This window comes from Pleurodeles waltl, chromosome 12 (assembly GCF_031143425.1).
Source record: "Pleurodeles waltl isolate 20211129_DDA chromosome 12, aPleWal1.hap1.20221129, whole genome shotgun sequence".
In the NCBI taxonomy this organism is placed as follows: domain Eukaryota; kingdom Metazoa; phylum Chordata; class Amphibia; order Caudata; family Salamandridae; genus Pleurodeles; species Pleurodeles waltl.
In genome coordinates this window covers 634,509,418-634,536,446 of record NC_090451.1, presented here as the reverse complement: position 1 = coordinate 634,536,446, position 27,029 = coordinate 634,509,418, and the positions used below count along the sequence as shown (strand labels likewise).

Sequence of the window (27,029 nt, the reverse complement as noted above, 5' to 3'; positions counted from 1 at the left end):
ACTCCCTCATCCTCCACTCCCATTACTCCTCCCTCCTCCTGCCCCAACGTCCCTAAAAAGCTTTTCCTTGCCCAACTTGACCTCTTCCCTACCACTTCCCCCCACATCCTGCACATATGGCAGTGTTCCAAGGACACAGCCCAGCACCTCAGCCAAACAGTCCAGGGGGACAGTGGTAGCACCACCTATTCGTTCTGGTAAGGATACCAGACCTACGACACTGAAGGGGAAGAAGCCAGCACCACCAGGGATGAAAGGGAAGAATCCTGCACCAGCTGTGAAGAAGGGGAAAGAGCCTGCACCAGCTGTGAGGAAGGGGAAGGAGCCAGCACCAGCTGTGAGGAAGGAGAAGGAGCCTGCACCACCTGTGAGGAAGGGGAACAGCCAGCACCACCAGGCAGAGAGGGGAAGAGCCCATCCACCCCTGCCAGGAATGGTAAGGGATCCCTGAACCATGAACTGGAGGAGACGAGGCACTCTATGCCAGCGGAAGCTGTCAGGCAAACGCCGCCACCACCACCAGCTGTCACAGGGCCCCCACCACCAGCTGTGGATGTGCAGCCATCAGTGAGTGCAGGGGCTGCCCAGTAGCCTCATCAAACAACCACCACCCTGCAGCCATCAGAGAGTGCAGGGACTGCCCAAGAGCCTCCTCCAACCACCACCACAGTGCAGCCATCACTGCCGGCAGACGCCATGTAGTCCACCCTCCATGGGTTACTGTGCGGGCTGCCCCCTCCAGAACCAGTGGGGAAGTCACCCACTCAAGAGACAGTGGCCTTGCACTCCCAGGACAAAGCAATGGGCACGTTGCCCCCTCCAGAACCAGTGGGCAAGTCACCCACTCGAGAGACTGTGGCCTTGCACTCCCGAGGACAAAGCAATGGGCATGTTGCCCCCTCCAGAACCAGTGGGCAAGTCACCCACTCGACAGACTGTGGCCTTGCACTCCCTAGGTCAAAGCAATGGGCATGTTGCCCCCTCCAGAACCAGTGGGGAGGTCACTCACTCGAGAGACTGTGGCCTTGCACTCCCCGGGACAAAGCAATGGGCATGTTGCCCCCTCCAGAACCAGTGGGCTTGTTCCTGCATCGGGCTGAGGTGCCCCCCTCCCCCTGAGGAGCTTGCCCATTTGCAAACTAATGCCCCTGCAGTGTACTATCTGGATGTGGTCAGGACTCGAGTTGGGCCTTAGACTGTGCTCTGTGGCCATGTGGGCCCTTTGAACATTGGACTTGGCAGTGTCCCTTTGTGTACATGTGTACATATCTGTTTAATTGACAAATCAAATTATTAATTTTGATGTTGATCTGATTACAATCATTTAGTCAATTCCTGTTGTCCTCGCATTATTCTGCCATTTTTCGGGGACAAGTTGATTTTCGTGTGCAGCTGGCTGTGTGTATGGTGTGTGGGTGTGTGTGTGTGTGTGTGTGTGTGTAACTCTTGTTTTCCTCCCATCCTCCCTTATGTGCTAGGCAGCTGTACTCACTGTCATCGTCCTTGTCGGCATTGGTGTTCCAGGTGGAGCATAATGTACAAGATCATTGGGAAGACATGCAATTTGAGTTCCATGGTGGCGTGGTTCTTCCCTGTGTCTCCAATGGTGAGTAATTTCACTTCCGAGCTCTGTTTCCCTCAGACTTTAGAGGGTGTTGGTACCGCCCTGGAAAAGATGGCGGTTTCCTGTGTCTTAATATGGTGGGCGGTTTTTTGTCTTCCGCTTGGCTGTTGCCAGCTACCGCTGTGGTGGCTGTTATTTCCGCTGTGGCGGTTGGTGTGGTACGTTTGGCTGTCTATGGGAGTTATCACTGCCATGGTCATAATTTGGCGGTACTTACCGCCAGTCTGTTGGTGGTATTATCAACACTTTATCACCCATAGCCAGGGTCGTAATGAGGACCATAGTTCTTAACAGCCCAGGAGCACGAAGTTTTCTGCAAGTACCCCCCCCCAAAAAAATACGATGGAAACAACCAATTTGGCAGAATCTCAGAACTTGTCCGGATGTGTGTAAATCGTGAATAATCTACATTAATCTAGTCTAAGCACAGTTGAGGTTGTAGGAGTCGACATTTGTAATCAATAGAAATGCATCTAATGTAAGCACGGATCTTCACGTGAACCAGTGACACAAAAAGGTAATAATGATTAGAAAGTAAAAGATGTCACTATGACAAACACTGTAGAACCCTCTCGCCTGCATCAATACCTCCCCTCCTAGGGCATTATTTTTTACAATTCATGGGTATTCTCCCTCTTCTAGGAAGTCCGGGCAATCCATTGTTTCTGTAGTTTTACAGCCCAGTCCTGAGGGGCAATAGAGTTAACGAAATGCCTTGTAGTTGTGAGTGGGGAGCCCAGGTCCTTAGAAAAGTATGTTCGTATATCACTGGAGCTGAATTCAAGTGAGCAATGACAATCTGCAGAGCACCTATGTATGTAACCCTAAGCTTATCGGATGTTGTGTATATAGCTTCTTTTTTCTATCACTGTATACTATGACTGTCCAGCTGCAGAAATCAATCTATCACACTGTAAATACATAAATATACTTTGGATGGAACAACTGTTCATTTAACTACTGTATGTACCATCTATGAATGTAACTACCCACGTGCATATCAGAGCCTGAATATTTCCTTCAATAAATTATTGTCGTTTGTGTATTATGAACATTAGCATATCTGTGAATATCCTTTGATTTATTTTGATATATTTATATTGATCAACATATCCGTATTTATTTTGCTTAAACGATCACATTGTCTGGCTTTCCCAATAAATTACTACCCGTCAATCATTCATAATCACTCGCTCACCATTTCTGTGTATTTATCGATACACAGCACATACAACACCCATTTAACCACCACTCCAACTCTGAGGAGTGTAGTACCCGTCCAGTAATCCGCGTCGGCGCCAAGAAAATAGGTAAGAAGCGCTACATAAATACAAACAAGCAACTATGGCAGAATATATAATTAATCCATCTATTAAGTTATTTTAAATGATACAACAATAGTCGCTCTCTGTAACTCGATGAATATGTCTAAATGTACCTTTCTCACGTCCCCCACACGATGCACTTGAAGCGGGGGCGTGAGGTCATGACTCGCAGGGAGCAAAGGCCACTGCATCTTTAAATTAGTGCGCGGTTCAGGCACAGGGACACGCCTCAGGAGGCGGGAGCAGGGAGGGCTGAGCACGTTTGCTTCTCTCAAGGTAGGGGAAGCACTTCCAGGGTAGGGGCCTCCCTCCCGGCTCAATGGAACCCGTACGGCTCGATTCCTGACCGCGCGCCACCACTGGACCTCCGAGATGGGCGATTGTCTGACCCCGCCTGGCCACCAGGGAGACTCGTCCCACGTGGGCTGATGCAGGTACTGGGGACAAATGGACTGACTGCAGCTGGGCCCTTGTTTCTACATCCCTAAGGGACGAGGTGTGGCGATTTGAAGACTTGGCTTAAGTGGAAACGGAGATTTTCCGACATTCCTGACAAAGGACCGCCCCGCAGGGGGCATCAGGGGCCGGCGCATTAACCACTGCCGGGGACCCGGAAATTATATGTCAAAGCCGCCTCAGCGGCAAAACCAACGAAGGACGAAGGTCATCTGGCATTCCCCCTCAAGGGAAATGGAGGAGCCCCTCTCCTTTGAGGAACAAAGAAAAGTTCAAACCCCCCAATGGGATGGGGAGACACCGCCCGCCCTCATGTTGTAGGACAGATGAAAAGGATTCTGCTGCCCAGGGAGAAACCACTTTGTGGGCAACAAGGGACAGCACACGGGATCGCGAAACCCACCCACCCACACCGGTATAACAGCATTGTCGCAGGGCTGAGAGGACAATCGGACGGCGGCGGCGGTAAAAGGGGCACATTGGTTGGTAAAGGAGGCACACCGGTGGGCGGTGTGCCGGAGAAAGGCTACTTACCTTGGGATGCCTTACGGCAGGGTAAGGAGGCCGATGGGGGAGTAAGCGGAACACGGCACTCGCGGCCCAGAACCGCCTGTTGGCAGGGCACAAAATGGACAGACAAGGTAGCGAGTTGAGCCTAACAGCACTAAGAGGCTACCCCCCTCACGATCAGAGAAAAGAACCAACAAAAATGGATGACCCCAAAAAGCAGCATGAAGGACGACCTCAACAACAATAGGGGTCAGAATTATGACAAGCAAATGACAAGGACTTGATTGATTTATAGCTGAGATGATGTCATGCAGCAAAGTTATGATCCTAGAGAAATGATTTATGTATGGCATATCAACTGTGATTTATGACCCGTCTCCAAATTACGATTTACAATCATAACAAATGTATGGGCAGCAATCAAAATGATTTATGACATTATAATAATGTATGGCCTTGTCATTGTAATTAATGGCTGAACCTAATGAGTGATGAGGTCAAAGATTGTCGCAAGAATCTATGCTTGTAATAAAACTGCGGCCCAATATTCCCACAAGAGATTGCAAACACACTTGGTTGTTGTGAATTTGTTTTTAAATGTGTATGGGGAATTACACTCATTGGAGTGGGCCAAGTGCGGGGGTTATTGTTTCTGAAGGGTCGGTAAGGCCCAGGAGAGGTTGCTGGCTGCCTCGCAGCCCGTTAGAAGCAATGACATCGCGAAACTCCCCATTTTCCACTAGACCACACTTGCCCTTGTGACTGGGTGTTGGTTTTGATGTATTTTTTTGGGTTGCACTCCGAGGATGCCGCTGGTCTAAGGGATATGCACCGCGACATTTTGGCAGAAGCAGTAACACAATGCGTTAGAATATATATGCATTGTATCTTCCCCAGACAAAATTATGCTTATGTTGTGAGACAGCTGAATTGGCGTGGGAAATCACAGCAAAGCAAGAGTAGGTTGGGTGCAATATAAATTCAGTAGTGGCTCCTCTACTAGGGCGGAGGAGTGCGCTCCCCCCCTCCCTCCCCCTCCCTGCCAGCAGCAGGAGTTGCAACACTTTTACAGTAAAAACATAATAAACACAGTTTATTATGTTTTTACTGTAAAAGTGGGGAGGGCCATGGGCGTGACTGGGATGGAAGGGGACTTCACAGCACTCTCACCCAGTGCACGTGTATGTTTGGCCGGCAAATATAAATACAAGCGTGCTACTGTACTGTGCACTATACAGACAGACTGCTTCAGAAGTATATGAGACTGAGGTAAGTGTGAAAGCGCGCAGACCTATAAGAGGACTAGGCAGGCACGTGCCCTGCGGAAGGAGGCCGCGATTTACCAAGTGATTGAGTGGAACAAGCAGGTGAGGAGCGGGCACCTGGGAGGTACAGGTGTCAGGGAATGGCAGTTACAGAATAATGACAGGCACGAGGAAAGACAGGCAGGAAATGGAGGATGAAGAAAGGTACTAGTGGTGGAAAGTGGACAGAAGCAAGAGGGTAATGTGGACCTTATTCATCTACCCTGGTGTAGGGTGACAGCTGAACCAACTTTCCTGTACACTCCTTACTATTAGACACACTGAGCCCTATTCATAAAGTACAGGTGGACATTTACGCCTGCACAAGTTTCTTTTTTTTCCCACCTATTCACAGATATTCCCGGAAGTACTCCTGGGAAGCCAGGCCAGGTACAGGGTTCTAAGTGAACTTCTCGGAATTTCATATGAATTTTTGTGATGGCACCTGTTACCTCTGTACAAATGCAGTTTTTTTTACTCTGCAGGGAAAATGTATTCCTTTCCTGTGGAAAAAGCCATTACTGTGGCCTCCGTTCAAATGTAGGTGTAATCCATTCTGGAAGTGGAGTTACTCCTACCAAAGAGAAAATCTTTGAGCAGGAAAAGGACAGAGAGGAGTTTGGGAATGTCCACATTCATACACATTTGTGAGCATTCCTGATCTTCCAAGGTAAATCACACCATGTAGCGCCCACTTCTACCCCATGAGTGGAACTTACAACTTGAGAAATCCGTACTACTATAAGCAGATTTGCGTGCCAGAAATCCCTTTAGGAAATCCTGGTGGGTGTTCAGAATGTAGCTCATTAGTAATTTAGTAAACTTATGTTTACTAGTGAAATGAAATAACTTGAGTTACTAGGCTTCTTTATATCTAGCCCTTGGTGCTCCTCTTACAAGCTGTTGTAATCCCTGTTGCACTTAAAGAGAACCAAGGCTGCGAGTAGCAGCATGCGTTATAATGGGAACCTGATCGCCCTGTTGGTATGAAGCCATTTAGTCACTCAATGGGGAGCCCTGATCTAACTGTTGTACCAATTTTTTGTAGCTTTGGAACTTGTAATCGGAGAAGGAACATCGAAATGTTCAATACCCAGCATGGTAGCCTAATGGATTAATGCATAATGCTATAAAGATTGAAATGTGTGTAACATCAAAGCTACGGGGTATGTTCAGATGTCGTCATAATGGCCCAATAAACCGAGCACCACTGATCTAGGAAATAATAAGCTCTTCATTTAGAAGGGAGTAATGGTAATTATGAGTGATAAATAAGATTTCTGCACATATTAGTATTTGCACTTATTTTACGTCAAGCAGAAGAACCACTTTGTGTGGTACAATGTCTACGCATCCATGATGTGGATGTGTAACTCCACTAGGTTCAGTTAGACCTCATTTTTTCAACTATAGGCTCTTATTGTGAGTGACATAGCAGAACCAGGATGGGTTGCAAATGGTAGTTGGGAAAGATCACAGTATTTGAGCGGTGCGGACAGTATGTAAAAAATATGCAATTATTATTATTATTATTATTTTTTTATCTCAGTGCTCAATTTTCCTGGTAATACCTTATCTGCTGAAGTAACAGGAAATTCATCAGTCTTAATCATGATTTCAGAATTCCCCTCAGTGGTATAGGCTCTTTCCCGAATGAAAGGATGGCATGGTATCCTACAAAAAAAATGTTTGTGCAAGTACTCTTTTGGATGAAATCCAAGCAGTGGTGGTGGGCCTTAAAGAGAAATCTGGAGATTTCCTGTCAGGCAATCCTTTAGAAAGACAGCTTACGAACTGAAGAGTACAATCTACAAATTCTCCAAGGAAGTGTCCAGGAAATTGACCAGATAAATAATATATTTTTCATTCTTGATGATTTTCACTTTGCAAGGTTTTTACAGATACTGTCACTCGTCAGTGCTCTGCTAACAACCATTGGTTTTTGATTTCCTTCCCCTACTGGAACTTTTTCTCCTGTTGTCGTGCTTTTCCAGACTAGAAAATGTCTCTTGAACACCAGAGTTACTTTTTCCACAGTAAAAGGGATCACCCCTGCTTTGTGACCTATGAGGTTTGCAAATACAGATTTTGGTTTATTAATATAACACTAACTTACCTCCTTTGGCACCAAAAGCACTGAGGAAACAATCAAATAGCAAAAATCATTACACTCTGACTGTTTCAGCTATTAGATTTAACATCCTGCATTAAAAGTTGTAGCTTTGAACCTCGCCTCAATATGTTGATCTGTGTGGACATCTAAGGCCTGAAGGAAAGGTTGCAAATGTTTATGCATATAGAGCACAAGTGTCTTGCGACTTGGTTGTAATTATGCTAAGGCTTTATGTAGTAATAGGTCACCATGCAAAATTTCCATTATCAGGCTGTCGCAAAAGGGTCTGCCTAACGAATATTCAGCTCCAGCAGTGGGCAAGGAACATTGGTTGGGGGTTGTAAGCCACACAGTGGGTGGGGGAAGGGAGGCAACCTGGTGAGCGAGCAACGTGGAACTGTGGAGGAGAAGCACAAGGGCAAGAAAGTAACAGCAGGGGGAGGGGAAGCACATAAAGATGAGCACAACATGGAGAGGTGCAATGATATTTGTGTTTTGACCACTGACTCCATGTTGCTCTTAGCCTAGCAGCACACCGTCGCATTAGTGACCACCAACTTAATTTTGCCTATTGACTTTATTCTAGCGTTAGCCACCGCCTCGTTAGAAGCTGCAAGTATTTTTCCATGCTCACGTTTATACAGTCTGCTCATGTTTTTATTCTGCATGTTTGCATGTTCTTTCTCACCTAGAGCTTAGGCTGATAAGAATGTGCTGAAATTATGTTAATAATTTTGAGAGAGGGCACCTTGGGATCTTGGCCAATTCTCAACGTGTTGTTTTCAAAACTGACCTGAAGTTGCCAGGATTTTTTTTGAATAATAAACTTATGGAGTGGGAGGAGGTTTCTAGAATTCTCCTCTCTTGTTTGTTTAAAGTATATAAGAGGCCGAGACCAGATGGACCGGGGAGTGACTCAGATCTCAGACATGCTCAGGACGCTGAGGTGTGTCATCCTTGGTGTGAGGATAATTGATCTCTCTCTCTCTCTCCACGATCGATTCTGGGATCTGGCGGTCTGATGCTGACGATGAGAGAGATGATGCAGATTTGCCAGTGCCTCATGGTGATGCATTTTGTTTTTAATTCTTGTTTTCTGCTTTGCATTGTGATATACACACATTTGCTGTGTATATTGCAGTGGAGAATCATTTGTACATGTTTTTATTTCATTGCTGTGACCATTTTTAAATGTGTGCTTTCAGCATGGTAATCTCCTCTATGAACCCTGCAGAGTGATTTAATAAATGTCTACTTTAGACTAAGAAGCACATTCCAGAAATTTTTGTCAGTGCATGAGTGTTTAATCTCAGCCATTACGGAAGCAAAACAAGGGGGCAGGGGAGAAGCAGATGAGAGAGAGAGAAAGAGCGCGCAATCCAGAGAGGGGCTGTGGAAGTGAAGTACACAAGGAGACAGCTGTAAAAAACATAACTGTCATGGAGTGCTTAACCTAAAAGGGAAAGCAGTACTTGAAAAGAAAACAGTGAGGGACACAACTAATGAGCTATGCTCCGTGAATGGGACAAACGCAAGAAAAGGAAGGAGGGCCCCAATAAGCTAACAAATAAGAAGCAAGAAAATGCGAGTGACAATAAAGCCACTTGAAGAAAGCAATGGGGAGCCTCTAAGCCCAAGGTAAACTGACTTCATGCCTTTTCATAAACAGACATTGAGCTGTCTGGTAGGTAAGACTTAAAAATGTCTCATAACCATCAACACAACACAGTGGTGCTGGGTCAGCCTATGCAGAGCATGTAGAGTGGCGGTGGATAGTTAAGCAGAGAAGGGGTTTAGCTGACACAGAAAAAAAGCTAAGACTGCTGGTTACAGTGCTAGGAGGGGAAAGGTTCAGTGTTTGTAGACGAAATGTGATGTTGGTGACAGATGATGTGCAGGGCAGGATGTAGAAAAAAACACTACTACTTACACTGCTTTGTAGGCATGGTATATTGGGGGGGCTACACGATCTGTTTTAGGGAAGTACCCAACATTCCTTCCACACTAACCACCCTTTGATTAGAATGTTAAGGGTACAGAGGTGCTTCAGACTAAGTTCAACTGGTAGGATTGAAACATATTGGCCTTCATTTATATAGGTGACTTCTCTAATGTTTTCCAGCTTGTGTCAGTCACACTTATCAGTCTAGCATAAATGCCATATTAAAAGAGGCTGTCGGTGAGCAGTCTGGCAACAGCTGGATTGCAATATTAGGATTATACTTCAGTGTTTTGTGAGCACTAGGGTAGCGTATCTCTAGAACGTTGGTAAATGCCAGAACTTCAACATAAGCATTGAGTGAGTAAATAAGTTCTAGTTCCCAGTATGTAGGTATCCTTTTTGTGCAGATCATGAAAAAATGGCATGACATACGTTGACCATCTCTCATCTACTGAATAAGCAGCTGTGTGGCTGGAGATTTGTCTTGGAAAACCACACAAGACCTTGAAATGGACATGCCTCTAGAAAAACGAATCAGACACCGTTCTGCAATTGTGAATTAAGGCTATTGTGAATTAAGGCTTGTCATTTGTTGAATCAACTTAACCTCTGTTGGTAGACACTAAAAAAGATTTCGGGGTTCTCTGAATTCTCTCTGGAGCTCCTTGCTGCAGCTCTTTCTGCCTGGGATTGTTCGGTTAGGAAGTGCTACTTAGATGAGGAATTCCGGGACTGAAAGGCGGGGCGTACTCTCTCTGACTGGATCTTTGTAGGCATTTTTATTCATTTTCAATTCAGCGTCTTGGTCCAAGTCTGATAATCCTCATGATTGACATTTTAGAGCTTCAGTTATTCCTTAACAACGCAAAAGGCACTTTCATTCATAAGCCATGCCTATTGGTAATGGCAACGCTTGTATTGTGTGTGTGTGTGTGTGTGTGATAAAATAGGTAAATATAAAAACATAACAGGAAAAAGTTACCATGACCTCCCCACTTCTACATAATTGTTAATCGGTCATACTGTCATAGTTTGACTCTTGCTCTAGGCAAGACTGCTGGTTTAGGGATAACAATACTTATGTTTATAGGCGACTATGCCAGTCCTACAACAAATCGCAACTGTCGTCCAAACCCTCCCGGCTCACAAGCAGCACCTCACAAAAAACCCAAACAGTAAAAGGTGATTTGTGGCAGCCTTTACACATGGACTCAAGAGTGTGATATCTTAGGGAGTGTCGTGGTTAAACGGATATTACCCCTTTCTCACATAAACATCATGACTCAATCAAACACAGGCAATGAAGGATACGCAGTAAGGTTTCAACAGGTATTATTTAAAAAAACTGCAAACTGTGATAACTTGCATGGGCTGCAATGATTAGGATAATGCAAGAAACAGAATGGTAAAGAAAAGAGTCATTAATACAAAGACCCCCAACATCTTGCAATGACATGAAGTAACATTAGATGAGAAATCTGCCCTAATACCCTAATGTCCAGTACCTAATCTCTAAACTGAAAGAGAGCTAGGTGTGATAAACCCAATCTGCCAATGCCATGTCCATGAGAAGAGCCCCCCCAACCCTTGTTACCTTGGAATGAGGTTTCTAGCTTAGACTCCGTAGGGACAGGAAGACTGGGTCAGTGTCAAGGCAACGTGCAGCAGCGATGCCATCTGGTCGGAATTCCTCTGACTATTTGCTTAAGTGAGGAGTATTTATACAGATCTGCTTGGACCCCTGATGTAGGTCTGTTCCCAAACAATAGACAAGACATGCTTGGGACGGTAATTTATATAAACAATTCCCTCGAAGGTGTGAAGAGGGTAAGTACCTAATGTGAACACCTACAGTTTGGTTATCTTTGTCGCTTGATATTGAAGCCTTAGCGCGGTGGCACTGATAACGCAAAACTAAAACATGGGCCTAACTAAAAACAAGGCAGCCATCTTAAAAGATATAATTAAATAAATGCGCTAAAACAGAACAAGCTAAGTAGGGTAAACGTCACTAGTTAACGACAAGGGCACGAGTCTGCAAGCCAAAGGCTTAGCTACCTCCTGTTTCCCATTAAAACAAACGAGGATTCACTACAATACATAGGCAGTGTAAAGTAAGTAGGTCTGACCTAGATAAGCGTGTTCTCTTTTTTTTTTTTTTTAATGTATTTTTCTTTATTTTTGCAAGCATAGTTGCCAAACAAGAAGTGGCGGAGCATCCTTAGCACCCCTGGTAGTTAAGTGAACTTGTTTTGAGGCGGCTGTGCATGTCCACAGGCAGAATGCCTTCACTCGCACTGCCCTTATAAATCAAAGAAGCTGTATTTAGCCACCAGAGTATAACACATGCAACATCATTTAAAGACTATAATTCATGATTTATGAAACACCAAAATGTATTGTACAGTGCTACAAATCAGCAAAAGATGGATATGATCCAAAAGACAAACTTTAGACAGAAATCTCTCAGATTATTTTTATATATATATATATATATATATATATATATACATATATATATATATATATATATATACACACACACACACACACACACACTATTCCAAAATGTGATAATGAGTTTTAATCTCTTCAGTGGAGTATTGTCTGTTCCTAGGAAATTTGAATCCTAAACCAAGCTAAATGGTCCTTTAACCACATTCCTCAGTATTTTAATCAATATACTTGCATTTGTCTTTAGGATTTTTGGCATTTTCTAATGAGAACTTGAAGCTTCATTGTGTATAAATGTCCATATTCTTTAGACGAGAGCCCATGCACAGCAACACTATCTTTCTTCCAGGTGCAGAATCGTGACGTGCTCTGAAATTTCACATTTGTTAGCTGTCTGCCAATTTCAGAGCCATGGCATGTACCCCTAGTTTAGCTATTAGCACAACATATACACATTCACTCATCAGTATAGTATAAGCACAACTTACTCCTTGCTCTCACATTCACACAGCTAACCAAAGTATTCTACTACATACACCTACTATGCTCACTATCGCTTCTACATATCTCACAGGCTGCAATTTACACCCACACTACAACCACTTGTCTTCCTTTTACTATTACATGCACATGCCTGTCCACCAACCGCACTGTGAGAATATTGTTTTTTAATGAGTTGTGAGTTTAAATGGATGAGATGTGCAAGGTTGTGCCAAACTACTTGTCTGTTCCATCAGACATAGCTGATGCGAAGCAAGAACAGTTGGATGCCTTAGTAACAAGCAAATAGCCTATCCAGGTTGTGTTGGTTATATGTTCAAAGTTGGGTATTAATACATGCTTCTGCAGGGTGGTATCTGGTGTATCTTGGTGGTCAGTGCTCTTGTGAGCACACTGAGGCCCATTGTATAATAGATGGAGTCTCCATGTGGTAAACATAATCTCCATCACTCACCGTCTCTCATATGTACTCTTCCACAAAACCCGTCATTACCACCAGTGAGACATGAGCCCAGATCTCCTTGCTTTCCAAAATTCCTACATCTTCCCACTCAAACAGCCTTCCTTTGCAAACATTCACTTTTCTTTCCCCTCACAGTCACCTTATAGAGTTCCCGGTGGGATTTAACTTTGCCAGCCATTGGGGGTTGAAGGCAGTTCCAAACAATTAGCCAGATGTAATCAAATGTAATTACTCTATTCTCAAAAATATTTTAAAATCTGCACTCACATATTTACTACCTCACATTGATACAGTTTTCCTACTAAAATTCAACATTTTTTAATGTGCATGCCTGTAAAGCAATGCCAGTCGGAGGAGGCATAATCTTCGAAGAGTTCATTTTTCTAGTGCTCACTTAATAACTTCTTTCTTTAATTTCACCACTGTAAATATACTATTCCTTGGTATGAAAACCCTTCCAGTAGACACCAAAACATTGGGGGATATTTACTTCCTCTTCCAATCTCGGAAATTATGTATTCCCCTCTTTGAAACAAGTAAATCTGTGAGCATTTCCATGGCAGAAAAAAGGCCAGAAAATTATATGGAACTGCACAGTCTGTGGGTGTTCAAAAACTCCCAGATTATTCCTTCCCGATGACACCTGCTGCCACCCCTGAAGAAGTAGTAGCAATTTGTTTCCTAATGTGTGATATACAACTGACTGCATTCACTAATGCAGCCTTGTGCACATGATGCTCTGAAGCAAGTGTGCCTCTTTCTAACTCTTAAATCCTTTTTTTTTTTTCAAGTTAATTTGATTTTTGAATGTCTAGACCACAATGCTAAGTTATACGCCAATATTAAGCTGTCTTCCAGTCAACCAGTGCCTTGCAATAGAAAGGATGGGAATCCATGTACTTTGCTGTAGGGTGAAATCTCTTACTACTTTGCTTAATGTTTGATTTTCAAATAATAGCAGATAGAAGTTTTCGTTCACAAAGAATAGTAGTTTCTTTATTTAAAAAAAAAAACTTTTATAGAGTTTGAATAATTTGTGGTAGACCATATGAGAGACTCAGAGTTTTCTAAGTAGGTAGATGTGGTAAAAAAAAAAAACTGAAGCTTTTTAGCACAAAATAAAAGCTGCTCTCTCCTTTTTGGATATCCCTTCAACTGCATATCCTTCTGTTTTAGCTTAGGAGAGAAGTGAAGTCATATGGCGTCGAATTGCAGTGATGTGGAGCGATCCATAAAGGTTCTGGTGAAAAACTTCTACACGTACGCCGGGAAGAATGACAAGATGAACAGAAGTGAGTTCCACAAGATGGTTGGCAAGGACCTGAGCCACATCCTTACGGTGAGTGAAACCCCCAACCTCTACCCGAGGGTAGGTGCTGTGCAGTGCTACAAGTGGACTGAAATTAAAAGTTTGGGGCCTTTAATGGGAGGCGTGATCTACGAAGTTTAGCTAAAGACTTATTATACTTTGTATTGGGTGTGGCCTCTGTTATTAAGGGTATGACCAAACAGGCATAGATTAGAAACAAGTAGTTCTTAAATTCCTAGATAAAACCGTCCTTTTACGGAGAAACTGACAAAAGTTAGTTGGTATCAGCGTCTTTAGCTACTGCATGCCAGTGTGAAGAGTTAGCCATCAAATGCTTTGGTAATGCAGATATACTTGATGCATTTCTGACAGCATGGGGCATACGTTCCAGGCTAGCCACCACAAAGGAGTGTCTGCTGAATGAGATCAGATTGTACATTGTTGTGGCAGCTCTGCCTGGTCATAGTTTGCTCAATGCTGCCTCTTTGTTGTTCATATAACATCCTTTGATAGATGTAACACTGACCCTTGCTCCTGTCCATCTGAGCTTCCCTTCTGTAGGTACTAAAATCTCTGGAATGCACTTGTTAGTTCAAAGAAGACATTTATTATTTCACCACAAGGTTCCTAAAAGGAGATCAGCATGTTGAAAGCACACGTTTAAAAATAGTCACAGCAATGAAAGGAAAATATACCAAAATGATTCTCCACTGCAATCTACAAAGCACATATATGTATTTATATTATAATGTTAAACAAATAATGAATTAAAAATGCATCACCGTAGGGCCTGCCAGGTCCTTCATCTTTCTCATGTCAGCAAGACGATGACCTCGTTCGACTGCGAAAGAGAAAGAGATCTCTACCCTCACGGTAAAGATATCTGGCTTCCAATGTCCAGAATCCTGATTGAGGCCACTCTCACTGTCGCATTGGGTCTTTTTTTATATCTTTCTGGAAAAAACCCTAATTTCGCAATTCAAACATGCTGGCTAGTTTAGGCCAGGGTTGAAAGAAACAGGTTGGAACTGGCCAGTTTCCCAAGGTCTCTCTTCTAAGCCTAAGCCGTTCCCTGCTGTACCATAAACATCAGTCTAGTACATCCTTATCATGCTGACTGACTCCTCCACATTATGTACTAGCTCTTCGGTGATAATATGTCCTAGCGCTTCGGTGAGAGAGCACAAAAACAAGACAGAATGCACAGTTTACAATGAGGAAAATGACGACCATCTTTAACATGGCAGTGTCTAATGCTACGATAAAGTCAATAGGCAAAATTTAGAAAATAGTTGCATGCTCCCTCATTTCCCTAAATGAGTGGAGCTTGTGGGAGCCCAAAGGACATAAGAGTTGGAGTAGAAGTCTCTAGCCAGCCACCTGAGTGTCCAGAGTAGGTAACTTAATGGGGCATGGGGAATGGGGCATGAGGAATGGGGGTGTAGAACGGATGCACACAAAAATATAAAGGAGAAGGAAGAAATATACTAATTTTGAAAACTGAGTCCATGAGAAAATGAAGTCAGTGAGGGAGATACGGGGTATCCTTATCTCACAGCTCTTCCACAAAAACGTGATGTTTTTGAAGTAGGAAATGTTACCTACTTCTTTCAATATGATAGAATATTCAGATGAATGAGAAGTGTTGGGAAGGACTTTTCTCATTTTCAAGGGAAAGAGAAGTGATACAGCTGAACTAGAAACATCTGCCATTACGGTACATTTTCACCTTTAATGAACGAAAGACAAGGAATTTGGGCATTTCTGTTGAGTGGCGTCCTCTGGATGTAAGTGAACACCCACAGGCTTGTACAGAACTTTGCCAGCAGCGCCCAATGAAAACCATTTCCAGCAATTACTATTTTAGATTAATACAGGTATTTATTAAGTGCGAGCCTAGTGCAAATGGCAGAGGACCACTGCATAAAGCAAAAAGAATAGATGGCGGACATGGAAGAGTGCATGCCTGTATGTTTCCACTGAAACGCTGAACCATTCTAATTGACAAATGTAGACTGAGTCTTGGAGGGAGAAGATGCAAAACAGACATGGATGCTATTTAGGAAGCAAGAAACATGGTGTATGCATAAGTTGTGAGGGCCTTGATTGCTCCTTTAAGGCATGGTTCCAAGAATTTGCTCCTTAAGCTCCCTCAGCTCTATAGTAATACAGAATGAAAATATTCTGCAATATGAGGAGATGATGAAGTCATGAAGATGACAGAGATTAAAATCTGTAAGAAATGAGCTCAAATTGAACTATTGTATAGCTGTTGTAGAAAACAACAATACTCTCTCTACCTACGACATCACTGCCACACACTGTCATTTCTTGTTTGATGGCCAAGACAGCAAATCTATTTCACTAACAAACCCCGGTAGTTTCTTGTGTGATCTACTAGAGAAGCCCAAGATAACCATTATTTCAGTGGCAGTAATCGATCCAGGAAATCGGTACTCAAGTTAGGACTCACCATTGTCTACACAAGCCATTTCAGTAAAAAATAAAAGCCTTTTTGCAATGACCCAATAGTCTCTGAAAACAAATTAAGACAGTCCCTATGAGTAGAGCAGCCTTCAGGACACTAATCAAGCCACTGACATGTTTTTCCATACCACCTGATAACTAAACTGAAAAGCATGCATGCCTTTGACAAGAAAATTATTTCTTGGCACTCCCTGATGCTCAAGGGTGCTAACACGTTCCCATTATAGCACGGATGATACAGAAGTGTGCAACAAAATGGCGCCTTTCTTTGTATAAAACAATGAGTGGAGGCACATGCCGTAATCTCTATTTTATAAAACATATGCCACAAAGAACAAAACCTAAATGTGGCTGCCACATGCTGGCATTACAAGTTTTGAATTTATACATTTTCACTGATGGGACTGTATCCTAGTAATAGATACATGTTTTTTTAAACGGCAAACTTTTCAGTGGCCCGTGTACTTTATTATTATTATTATTATTATTATTATTAGTGAAGGAGAAAATAATAAATCTCTACATAACCAGGCACACAAATCATGGACAGCTACAGTAGTGTAAAACTTTGAAAAGGAGGTGAAAATAACTGGCCATCCAGAGGACAGGCAAAACAAATCGGTATTTTTTTAAAGTTAATATGAAAATCAATTACATAACAACTTATGTTATGATGGGTGGACAAAATGTGTATGACAATTTACAAGATGAATAGATGAATCCCTGTGACCAAATTCTCTGTGTGTGTGTGTGTGTGTGTGTGTACACACACACACATACATACATTCTATATGATTTTTTTAGATACACAGTAGCCCAGCCAGACCTAAAAAGGACCTGCCTAGTCTTTTCTGGTTCATAAGTGGTATCCAAACCCCTTATTCCTGCTGCAAACCCAGGCATTACCTTACGATTCAAAAGTGTAACTTCGGTACCAGGGGTTGTCACAGATCTTATTAAATTGAAAGTACTTCATATTTTGGAGAAGCCTGAATTAAAACAATTGAATCCATATTTAACTACATGTACTTACCTTCAAAATACTGGGGTAGTCGATATTCTGAAATACAACCACATGACAATTATTGGTGTCTTTCTTTACAAAACAAATATATATATATATTTTATTAATTTTTGCAAAGTTAAGCACATATTATGTCAGTGCAACCATCCCATTAGTGTACCTTGGTACAAAACATTACAAACATACAGTATAAAGGTTTCACGTGTAGTGGCTTTTTTTCTTAATGTAATTAATTCTAATGTTTGGTGTTTGAGAAGAGATACATCTGTGTTTTGAAACATTCGCTTTGGTTAGACATTCTTTTTTTTTTTTCTTCTTTCTACCCAGAACCCACACAGCAAACAAGGAGTCGACGACCTGATCAAAAAGCTTGATGCAAATGACGATGGGAAGATCAGCTTTGAGGAGTACTGGACTATTGTTAGCGAGATTGCAAACAAACTCAGTCGGCAAATGGCCAACGAGAACAAGGAAGGCTGCTAGAGGAGGAGCCGCAGAACCTGTCACTTGACTGGTCATGTGGCTGGATAAGCTTACACATTATCCGCTGTCTTGGTGTTCTCAGCAGTCCTCCTAACTCAAGACTTGTATATCTTGCTGAAAGAATCCAATTATCATTGATTCCAAAATAAATTTCTTGGCCCGTATTTTAGCGAGAGTAGTTTGCTCCAGCAAACAATTCACAGTTGTGTTCTTAATGATGGCTAATTGTGACCAATTTATGCATGAATAAATACAATTTCTATTCTACGTCTTTTCAGTTCAATTCAGATCCACCTTTCTTGGGTCTAGGTGAAATTCAGATACCATCATTCGGTCATTTCCAAACTGTGGGTAAAGAGTGATGTAGGAAGTTGCCTGAACGCTTGTTTTGCCTCATGAATCTGTTATAGTTTCAGGTGCTGCCTACCGTTCGGATTTGGAAACTTTTTTTATTTATTTGATAGCATTAAAGGTGCTCTAAGTAAATCTTCCTCGGGAATGCAGCTTCCTCAGAACATAATCATGTTTGACATCGAAGGTCTCAGGGTCGAAGTTTGAGTTAACACGTCAATGTGGCAGACTTTTTCATTGCCTCTGGGCTGATATTATATCATGGCCAGCTTGGTCTTTGCTTTCCAAGGTCTTAAAAGGCAGTGGACTTTGACTTTTCATATTGGTTTCATGTTGATATTTACGGTTGATGTGACCAATCATACCTCTTTTGCATTGTAGGTGCATTGACCTTAATATTCCACTTGGTCCTCGCATTCTTAACTATCTGTTTGGTCTGAAGTCTTTGAATCCAAAGGCGGCCTCTGAGCCCTTTAGGGAGCAGAGCCATGTTCAGCTAATGCTGCGTCTTCAGACACCGTCACTTCAAAAGCACACATTAAAAAAAAAATGTTGGGCTTTTCAGTAGAAAATGCACGCACTCCCCAACCCCCTACAGTGATCTACAACATCTGATCTGCTACAGGTAAAAAATAAATGTGATGGATAGAAATGGTTGAACAAATCTGTAACACTGATAATAACTGACCGAAATGGATATTTCGTTTTTTAGCAATTTCGTCTTTTTCATTGTTAACACCTTAAAATTACCTCCAATTGTATTTTTGTTAGTCCTTTGTAATTCACTTAATGCTCTGATGTTAGATGTTTGTGTCTACAATAATTCAATCCCAGAGTGTTCAAGCAACCATCTCTCTTCACTTTGTAATCATTAGCACTTCTAGTTTGAAAATGGTATTCGGTATTATACCACTGTATCACAGTCAAATATCAAACTACAAAAGCAACTCTGGAAGCACTGCATCCTCTCTAGGGACTAACCCTATATCATCATGGTAAGTAGATGTGGAGTTACGAATAGTGAATTGATACTTACTTGTATACACTTTGGTGATAAAGTAGTAGTTACTGGTAGCGGAAGTGATATTTTTATGGGTTGATATTTATACCATGATAAAGTAATGTACAACACGGTGTTGATTTAAAAGTTGTAGGCATCGAGTCAATGCCATGCTGAGTCAGTGTAACCGCCCCCATGGTCTCAGTGTACCCCTTTTGATTTTCATAAACATAAGAGATTATTTCTAAAGAAACCCCAAAAAAGTTGGCAGAATTGTGTAAAGCATGGCACAGTTATTATATCAAGTTACTAAACAACTATTACGGGTCTGTAACTGTTTTCTTATTAAGGACAGTGGCTAGGGAAGATAAGTACGGGCACCAGCATTCTGTCATAGCTGATGGATCTCTGGAGCTGTTGAAACAAGTTGTAGCAATATTTTATGTGGCAGTATTTCCCCCAAAGAAGCTCTTCCAGTACACTCCTTTATGCACTTTTGTTTTACATGTTCTCCGTCCTTCTTCTCCTTGGCCTAGCAAACCCTCTTCTTTGTAGGCAGCACTCGGATCCAGGGGTAGAGGACCCCTGATAGCACTGCATGGTCCTGCCACTTAGTGATCTTGCTCCTCCAAACCTCCGAGCTTCTCATGTTGTGAGAATCACTCCTGAGGCAAAATGTTGCAAATGGTGCAAGCTTCTACCCATGATAATGCACTGATCTGTTTTTTTGCCCCTGTTGAAATCGCACGGTCTCCTAGTTTGCATAATATGATTATTTGTCACTGCTAGAGTCCACTTATGAACAATTAGAGCCAAACTGGAATCAAATCCCCTCATCCGACTGCCTCTGAAGAGCTAGTTGACATTCACAGAAGATGAAGTCCGCATTAATCCCAGGATGTCCAGCGTAGATCTGGGAGGGATGGATCCAGCCCAGTGACTGGATTATCAGGAAAAAAAATCGGAGCCTTAAAAATGGTGTAACTGACCCTTCCTCTTCCCAACAGGGAAGTGAGGATGAATGCAATACAAACGTTAAACTCTAGTGTGGTTCTGGGGGTTGCAGGGTGGGGCAGCTGGGACGGCAAGAGTTTGCACACTGAACTGCTTAAGGTTTAACTATTTCTGTGTTCTGGATAGGACTTTGAGAGTTGGGAGAAGAGAGGTTGGGTCGGATTTCTTTGTAAATTACATTTGTAAAGAGGAGGAGGACGGGGATAAAGGCGCGTATTCTCTTTCCACCGTCTGAAAATCTGCGTGGTAAGTGTTGGTAATGAGAAAATAAATCGGAGGCTGCGTCATTTAAAGTAATTCACTTTGTTCCAGATGACGCGTAGTGAAATCAAGGGAAGGAATGGTAGAAACTGTTGCAAACAGTGTTTTTATTTGAATGTGTTTCATAACGTAGGTTGCTGGTGCTACATTTTCCCTCCTGGAGGATACAATGCCCCTGAACCCTCTTTGGATCTGTTACATACGCTGTAAGTATCAGTGACAGTGTGTGCGTCGTCTCCCATGGAGACGGTACCTACACACGCACAGGCCGTTGGTTCAATGTTTACACGGGCATCATGCCTTAGTGCCCTGTCCTATGTGCAGAGTTGGTTGTAGTGATACAAGGCCGCCAGTTCAGCTGTTTGATTTGGGAAGGGGCAATTCAAATGGAAGAAATAAACCCGAGAGCAAAATCTGTCATAATACTTGTATCTGTAGAAAACGCACGTCAACATCTTGAGATATCACGGCGCCTAAAAACAGTGGTTTATCAACACACTGGCATTCCTTTTATCGCGTCTGGAATAATGAAAAGGTAGAGACCAGACAGGATTTGAACCTGTGGCCATGAGGTCAGACGAAGGTTTCCGAACTTGATGCAGTAGTCCACGGAACAGCCAGACCTGCATCTTATTTGTGTTTTTTACGTCCGTGCCACACCAACTGCTTCACAGCTTCCAGGCACTCTAAACGATAAATGTGAATGTTGCACGACTCCATCGCAGTCGTTTAACTAACATTTGAAGAAAAGGTTTGGGCATCAAGTCGAGAGAGCCATCAAATGTCTATTTATAGTGTGCCATGAGGGAGGAGGGGGGCATCAGAAAAGAGGATGTGGTTTGATCTGTTGTGAGTGTTGGGGGGGGGGGCGGGGGGACGCTGCTTACACTTTCGTCTCTGTAATCTACGCACCGCAACATTCCTTTTAGGAACCCCAGTGCACATTATAAACTGATCATAGCAAGGTAACTCCCTTGAGGTGTATAGGAACCCTCTTGCTTTTGCTGTCCATTATTGTCCCGCACTAGAGCCTCAGCACGAAGAGGTACTGAGGTCCGCCCTCCTCAGCCATTGGTTGCTTTAAGTGTCCTTTGGTTTCATCATCCTATGGCTGATGGCAACTCGCTTGCGCCATGCATGGAGTTTTGACACTGCATTAAGCCCCAGTGCCATTTCATCAGTGCAACACTGAGACAACTTTCCATAGGGTTCTTGTGTTTTCTGCAGATGTTTTCTGCTTTGGAAAGTATACCCTTTTCACATACAAGCAGCATTTATATGGCACAGTACATACTTAATGAGTTTCTTTGTTGTGGAAGATTCTTTCCGAAGAATGCACCTCTTTTCACAGTTTTTCTGTACTATTGGGTTACTTAGTGTTTGGAAATAAAGCTTACTGGCCCTCGCTGAATGGTGAATAGCAGGTCAGACAGTCAACAATACTTGATTTACAACAGATGCTGATAAATCTGCAACACTTCATTTAAAACATACTGTTTTAAATAGTAAAATAAAATATTGCCCTTAAAATATCACAGTTTGATCCACATTTAAACACTATAGGAGCTATCCTATTGTTCAGTGTACAGCATCAGCCGTATAAGAATGCTACACAATTTGTTAGGCGTAAAGTGTCAAATCGGACTGAGCAAAACAATATATTTATGTGTGTGTGTGTGTGTATACATCTATAGACACACTCGCGCTCAATTTCAAAGCCAGCTAGGTAATCCAAAACACATTTGCTGGGATTAAAAGCAACTAGCCCTGCGTATGTTTTACAGGAAAAAACCTCAAATGTAGCCCATATATAGGTGCACATATAAAAGCCATCAGTTACTCTTTTTAATACCTGACAGTTGATCAGTGATTGGAGACCGTCCAAACGAAATACACTTATGTAAAATGTACTTGAACCCAGTTAAATGGACCCAATGAAATACAAGTAATGTAGATGTGGTAAGTTTATACCACAGACTATTTGGATGGATAGTGTTTAACATATATTTATGGCATCTTTTCTTTAACAGACTTGACAGCATTACACAAGGTGAGGTGTAATCAGTCCTGATCGGTTCTCCGTTTGACTGAAGTGAAAATAAGAGCCCAGAGGGTTTCCCTTTAATAGACAAAATGGCTCAGCGAGTTAATCACTTGTCGCTAAAGGATGAGATGGCTTGCAGGGCATACGTTCAGGCCCTGACAAGACCAACGCCGCCTCCCAGGTTTTACTCTTGTGTAAGCAGGTACTGGTGAAGAACTCTGAAGAACGTGGGCACAGTAAATTCTTTAATTTACATGCCTGACACCAGTATGAAGCTCTGAGATCCGTTGAAAATAAAGTACATTTTGTACATTGTGGCTGGTGATGGTGTTAGTTGGCTCTTTTAAAGACACGTTTTTGACCTGTTTAGTATTGTGTAGTGTGGTGATTTCACAGTACTTAACATAACCGATATTTGTATTATTCAGTTTGGTAGGGGCTGCTTTATAGTGTGAATGCTGGATTGACCAGACCGTTCTATCATGACAAAATTGTGTGAAGTGTGTCTTGCACTTAGCAGAACACGTTTCGATGCTGCTCCTAACTGGCCCTCGGTAGCCCCTCTAGGCCGTGGCAGCAATGTTTTCTCAGCACATCTGTTTTTAAGAGGATGTTGCTAGAGCTGTATAAACTCACCATGCCTCCTCGCTTACCCAACTCCACCAGATGACATGTTTGGGTCTATGGGTGCTACACCCTAGGACAAGTTGCTTCTGGCAGTTTACCAACTCACCCAGAAGGGACATTATAATCCCTCCCACTAGCCCCAGTGGAGTAACGCACAATGATGACTCCCCCAATCTTTCAGAATGTGAAAAAGGACCCTCTGAGTATCCCATATCTCACAAAAATACTTTGGCCTTGGCCTCAACTGAGCCCTTTAAAGTCTGAGGGCCTTGAAGGGTTGGGGACCCCCTGTGCCACATCCCTGGCAAGATGTATTCCTTCACCTGCACTGCCTTCTCTCCCTTCTTTCTTACCATCAGGCACTGTAGGGACTTAAAAACCACTATAGTGATGTCTATATGAAGGAAACATTCACATGCTGTCTTTTCTGTGGCCATGTCTGAAGCAGTCATAGGCTGGTTAGTCCAAAGCTTGCACCTATTCTTGCTATTATTTATCAGCTGAATAGAAAATGTATTTTAAACTGAAAATGTGCATTGGTTCAGGTCCTCTTGGAAAGGTACACTATCGATGCACATTGCCCTGCGGTGCCATTGACATTACACCAGATATGGGCCTATCACTGTCCTGTCCAGGTGGTAGAGCCGTGGGAAGACGGGAGACAGTAGATGGGGATCTGATATCTCATTGCCTTGCTCCTGTATTATTCAATGCGTTTGGTCATGATAAGACTTAGCTTGCCAGCTCGTCCTTTACGCACTTCTGAGCCACGCCGTTCAGATGTTTTTTAAATATGAAGGACAGATGTCACGTGGCAGTACGCCTCCGTTCATATTGCCTAATAGGGTAACGCCCATGCAATATTTTTTTTTTAAATCATATATTTTTTTTTTTACTAAATACGATTGTTGTGTCGTGAAAGCTAAGGACTGTATCACATTGATTTTGACTATGACATTAACCTCTGAGGGCAACACATTCTAGTTGTATGTCTCAGAATTGATGGTTAACAAGAAGCAAAAATGCATGGCTTAGTTTATTTCAGGTACTCATGCAAAATGAAGGACAGAAAGGGGGAAATGAGGAAACCCATGATACATCAAATAGTCTTGCGCGAACTAGAATGGTCGAAATAGAGACACTTGTATTTATAGCTGAGGAGAGGCCAGCTCTCCGAGAAGTCTGCTTGGAAGCCGATTATCAGCATCATTGTGTGCATGCAGCCGTCTGAAATCTCATCTTGGAGGCAGAGGAAAGTGATGGCTCTGGGCAGTTTTTTTTCCCTGTGGTTCACGTGGGGCATCCCTTTCCTCACACAAGGAATCAGTTGACTGGCACTGCACTGTTAGGTGGGCTATGTTTATTCTTTTATTGATTTTCTTTTTTTTTTTCGTGCCCTCCTACTCTCCAACACCTAATTTTATGCATTGGTGGATCCTGCCCCTTTTATATCTGTAATCTGGCAAGTGTTAAACATAACCCACATCAGTCAACCAAAACAGTCATGATCTGCAATGGACATATAGGCCCTCATTATGACTTTGGTGGTCTCTAAGCGAGACCGCCAAAGCCATGGGTGCCAGAAGACTGCCAGTGCTGGCAGTCTTCCGCCCGCCATATATTGGGTACTGCAGATTTCCACTACTCTCGGTGGAAATCCGTCAGTAGCCATGCTGGCGGACAGCGGTGCCCTGGTGTTACTACCACCTGCACCGCCCGCCAGAAGGACGCGGCCAGCCGTATTAAGACCATTAGTACGGTCTGGCGGTGTCCTGCTGGTCGGGCAGTGCCGGGTGTAGCAGCGCCCCTTCCCGTTCCCTGCCGGACGACCTCCTCGCCGGACAAGGTAAGTCAGGTGTCCAACAGAGGAAGTAGGTGGGAGTGTAGGGGGTGCTGTGTGTGAGTGTGTGGTGTCTGCATGTGTGTATGAATGTGTGTGCGCATGTGTGAATGTGACTGTTGTGGTGTATGCGTGGTCGTATGTGTGAGTGAATGCGCATATGAATGCTGAAGTGAGTGCGTGTCTATGTCAGTGTGTATGTGTATGTTTGTGTGTATGCGTGCCTAAATGCGTGTGAGTATGAGTGAATGGCTGAGTGTGAGTGGATGCGTCTATGGCTGAGTGTGAGTGAATGCGTGTCTGTAAGTGTAAGTGAATGGGTGTATGCGTGGTGCGTGTGTGCAAGTATGCTGGGAGGAGGGGTGGAGGGCGCTGTGACTGTAGGGGCGCCATGTATGTAGAGGGGTGGGGGGTGTCATGTCAGTGGGGGGTGCTATGTGTGGGGGGGGTCTGGTGCTTACTGGGGGGAGGAGGCTGTCTACCGACTGCCATGGTGATATGAGTGGAGATGTGGCGGTAAACACTGCCACTCGCCAGCAATTGCCCCACCCCGTCCTAACACTTGGTTCAGGATGGGGCGCTGAAAAATAAAATGGTTATAAACAAAGTTTATTACCATTTTATTTTTCAGTTCTGGGGACACTTTTGGGTGCATTCTTTTAGCAGGACGACGCTCCTCCGCTCGCATGGAGGGGCCCCCCTGTATAACGGTGTGAAGCGGTCATGAAAATTCAAGCTCTTTATTAGAACTATATGAATATTATTCGAATATGGTGATTTTATCTCTTGTTGAGATGTTTTTGTTTCTCCCCATGACTGCCTGTGCTGATCGAGAACTGTGGTGGATGGCTGAGATGATCCCACATAACCTCTACCTGCTCTTCATGTCCAGGTTAACCCTTCAAAAGTGATGGCCATGCAATATACAGAGGAGGAGAATTGCGTCAGGAAGCTTGTCCAGTGTTTCATTGAAAATTCAACGGGAGATGGTGACAAGCAGACCTTCACTCTAGATGAATTCACAAAAATGGTGAAAAACAATTTCCCCTAACCTCCGGAAGTTAAGAAGGTATAGTTTCTTACCTGTAACTCCAGTTCTCTCGTAGGAGTATTTCCATGATAGTCATAAGCGTTGAATATTCCCCACCAGCCTGCGGGGACCCCAGAGCAGTTTTTCCAATATAACTTCTTAAGTGTCCATGTTCGCCTTACTTCAGAAAGGCCTGCCAAGTCACTAAAGAATGTTCCCATGCAGCCTATAGTAAGGGCTATAGTGTTCAAACTTCTTCATTCAGATTGTCCTTGAAGTAAAAGCATTAAATTGCTTGACAAATGAATGTAATTTTTCAGAACAATTCCTTCACAAACCTCTTTATATCAGAAAAAAACCCTATGAAGGAGTGCAGAGCAGTGTAGCCCATAGGCTGCCATTAGTAATGAAGAAAAAGGATACTCTGTCTTTAAGAACAGCCAGTCCTCCAGTATCCCATCATGCTTAGAGAGAGGCAGTTACCTCAGCTCTTTTTGCAGATAGTTATTGGCTGAGAATAAGTATTAATCTAATAAAGCCATCTATCTGCTCCCCCGAGGAGGTGGGAGGGTTGCTTATGACTATCATGGATATACCCCTACGAGAGAACTGGAGTTACAGGTAAGAAACTATACCTTCTCTCGTAGGGAATTTCCATGTATAGTCATAAGCGTTGAATAGAATAGCAAGCCCATCCCATAACTTGCGGAGGAGCAGATAGAGTAATCAGAGAATATTCTCTCAAGCAAAGAGGTACCTAAGAGAAGCCTGTCCTACTTGAGCATCTGCCCTAGCATCAGAGTCGAGGCAATAGTGTTTAGTGAAGGTGTGAACTGATCTCCAAGTTGCAGCTTTACAAATTTCTGA

At 43.1% G+C, this 27,029-nt stretch overlaps 2 protein-coding genes across 5 annotated transcripts in view; one reads left to right on the top strand and one right to left on the bottom strand.

Annotated features, from left to right (window-relative positions):
- The window catches only part of LOC138268445 (protein S100-A16-like), a 246,522-nt gene extending 228,280 nt beyond the window's left edge, over window positions 1-18,242 (top strand). For 3 of the 4 annotated variants that reach the window (XM_069218085.1, XM_069218084.1, XM_069218086.1), the window contains 2 exons: window positions 13,869-14,031; window positions 17,840-18,242. In XM_069218085.1, the coding sequence (XP_069074186.1) occupies window positions 13,891-14,031; window positions 17,840-17,995 (297 nt within the window). In that variant the 5' untranslated portion in view covers window positions 13,869-13,890 and the 3' untranslated portion in view covers window positions 17,996-18,242. Of the gene's footprint in view, window positions 1-5,131; window positions 5,185-13,868; window positions 14,032-17,839 lie in introns of those variants that run through there. The other variant, XM_069218083.1, reaches the window with a different exon arrangement.
- The window catches only part of S100A1 (S100 calcium binding protein A1), a 714,879-nt gene that overhangs the window by 510,625 nt on the left and 177,225 nt on the right, over window positions 1-27,029 (bottom strand). Inside the window, exon 4 of the mRNA XM_069218075.1 lies at window positions 17,522-17,548. The gene's annotated coding sequence lies outside the window, so the exon portion shown is untranslated. The remainder of the gene's footprint in view (window positions 1-17,521; window positions 17,549-27,029) is intronic.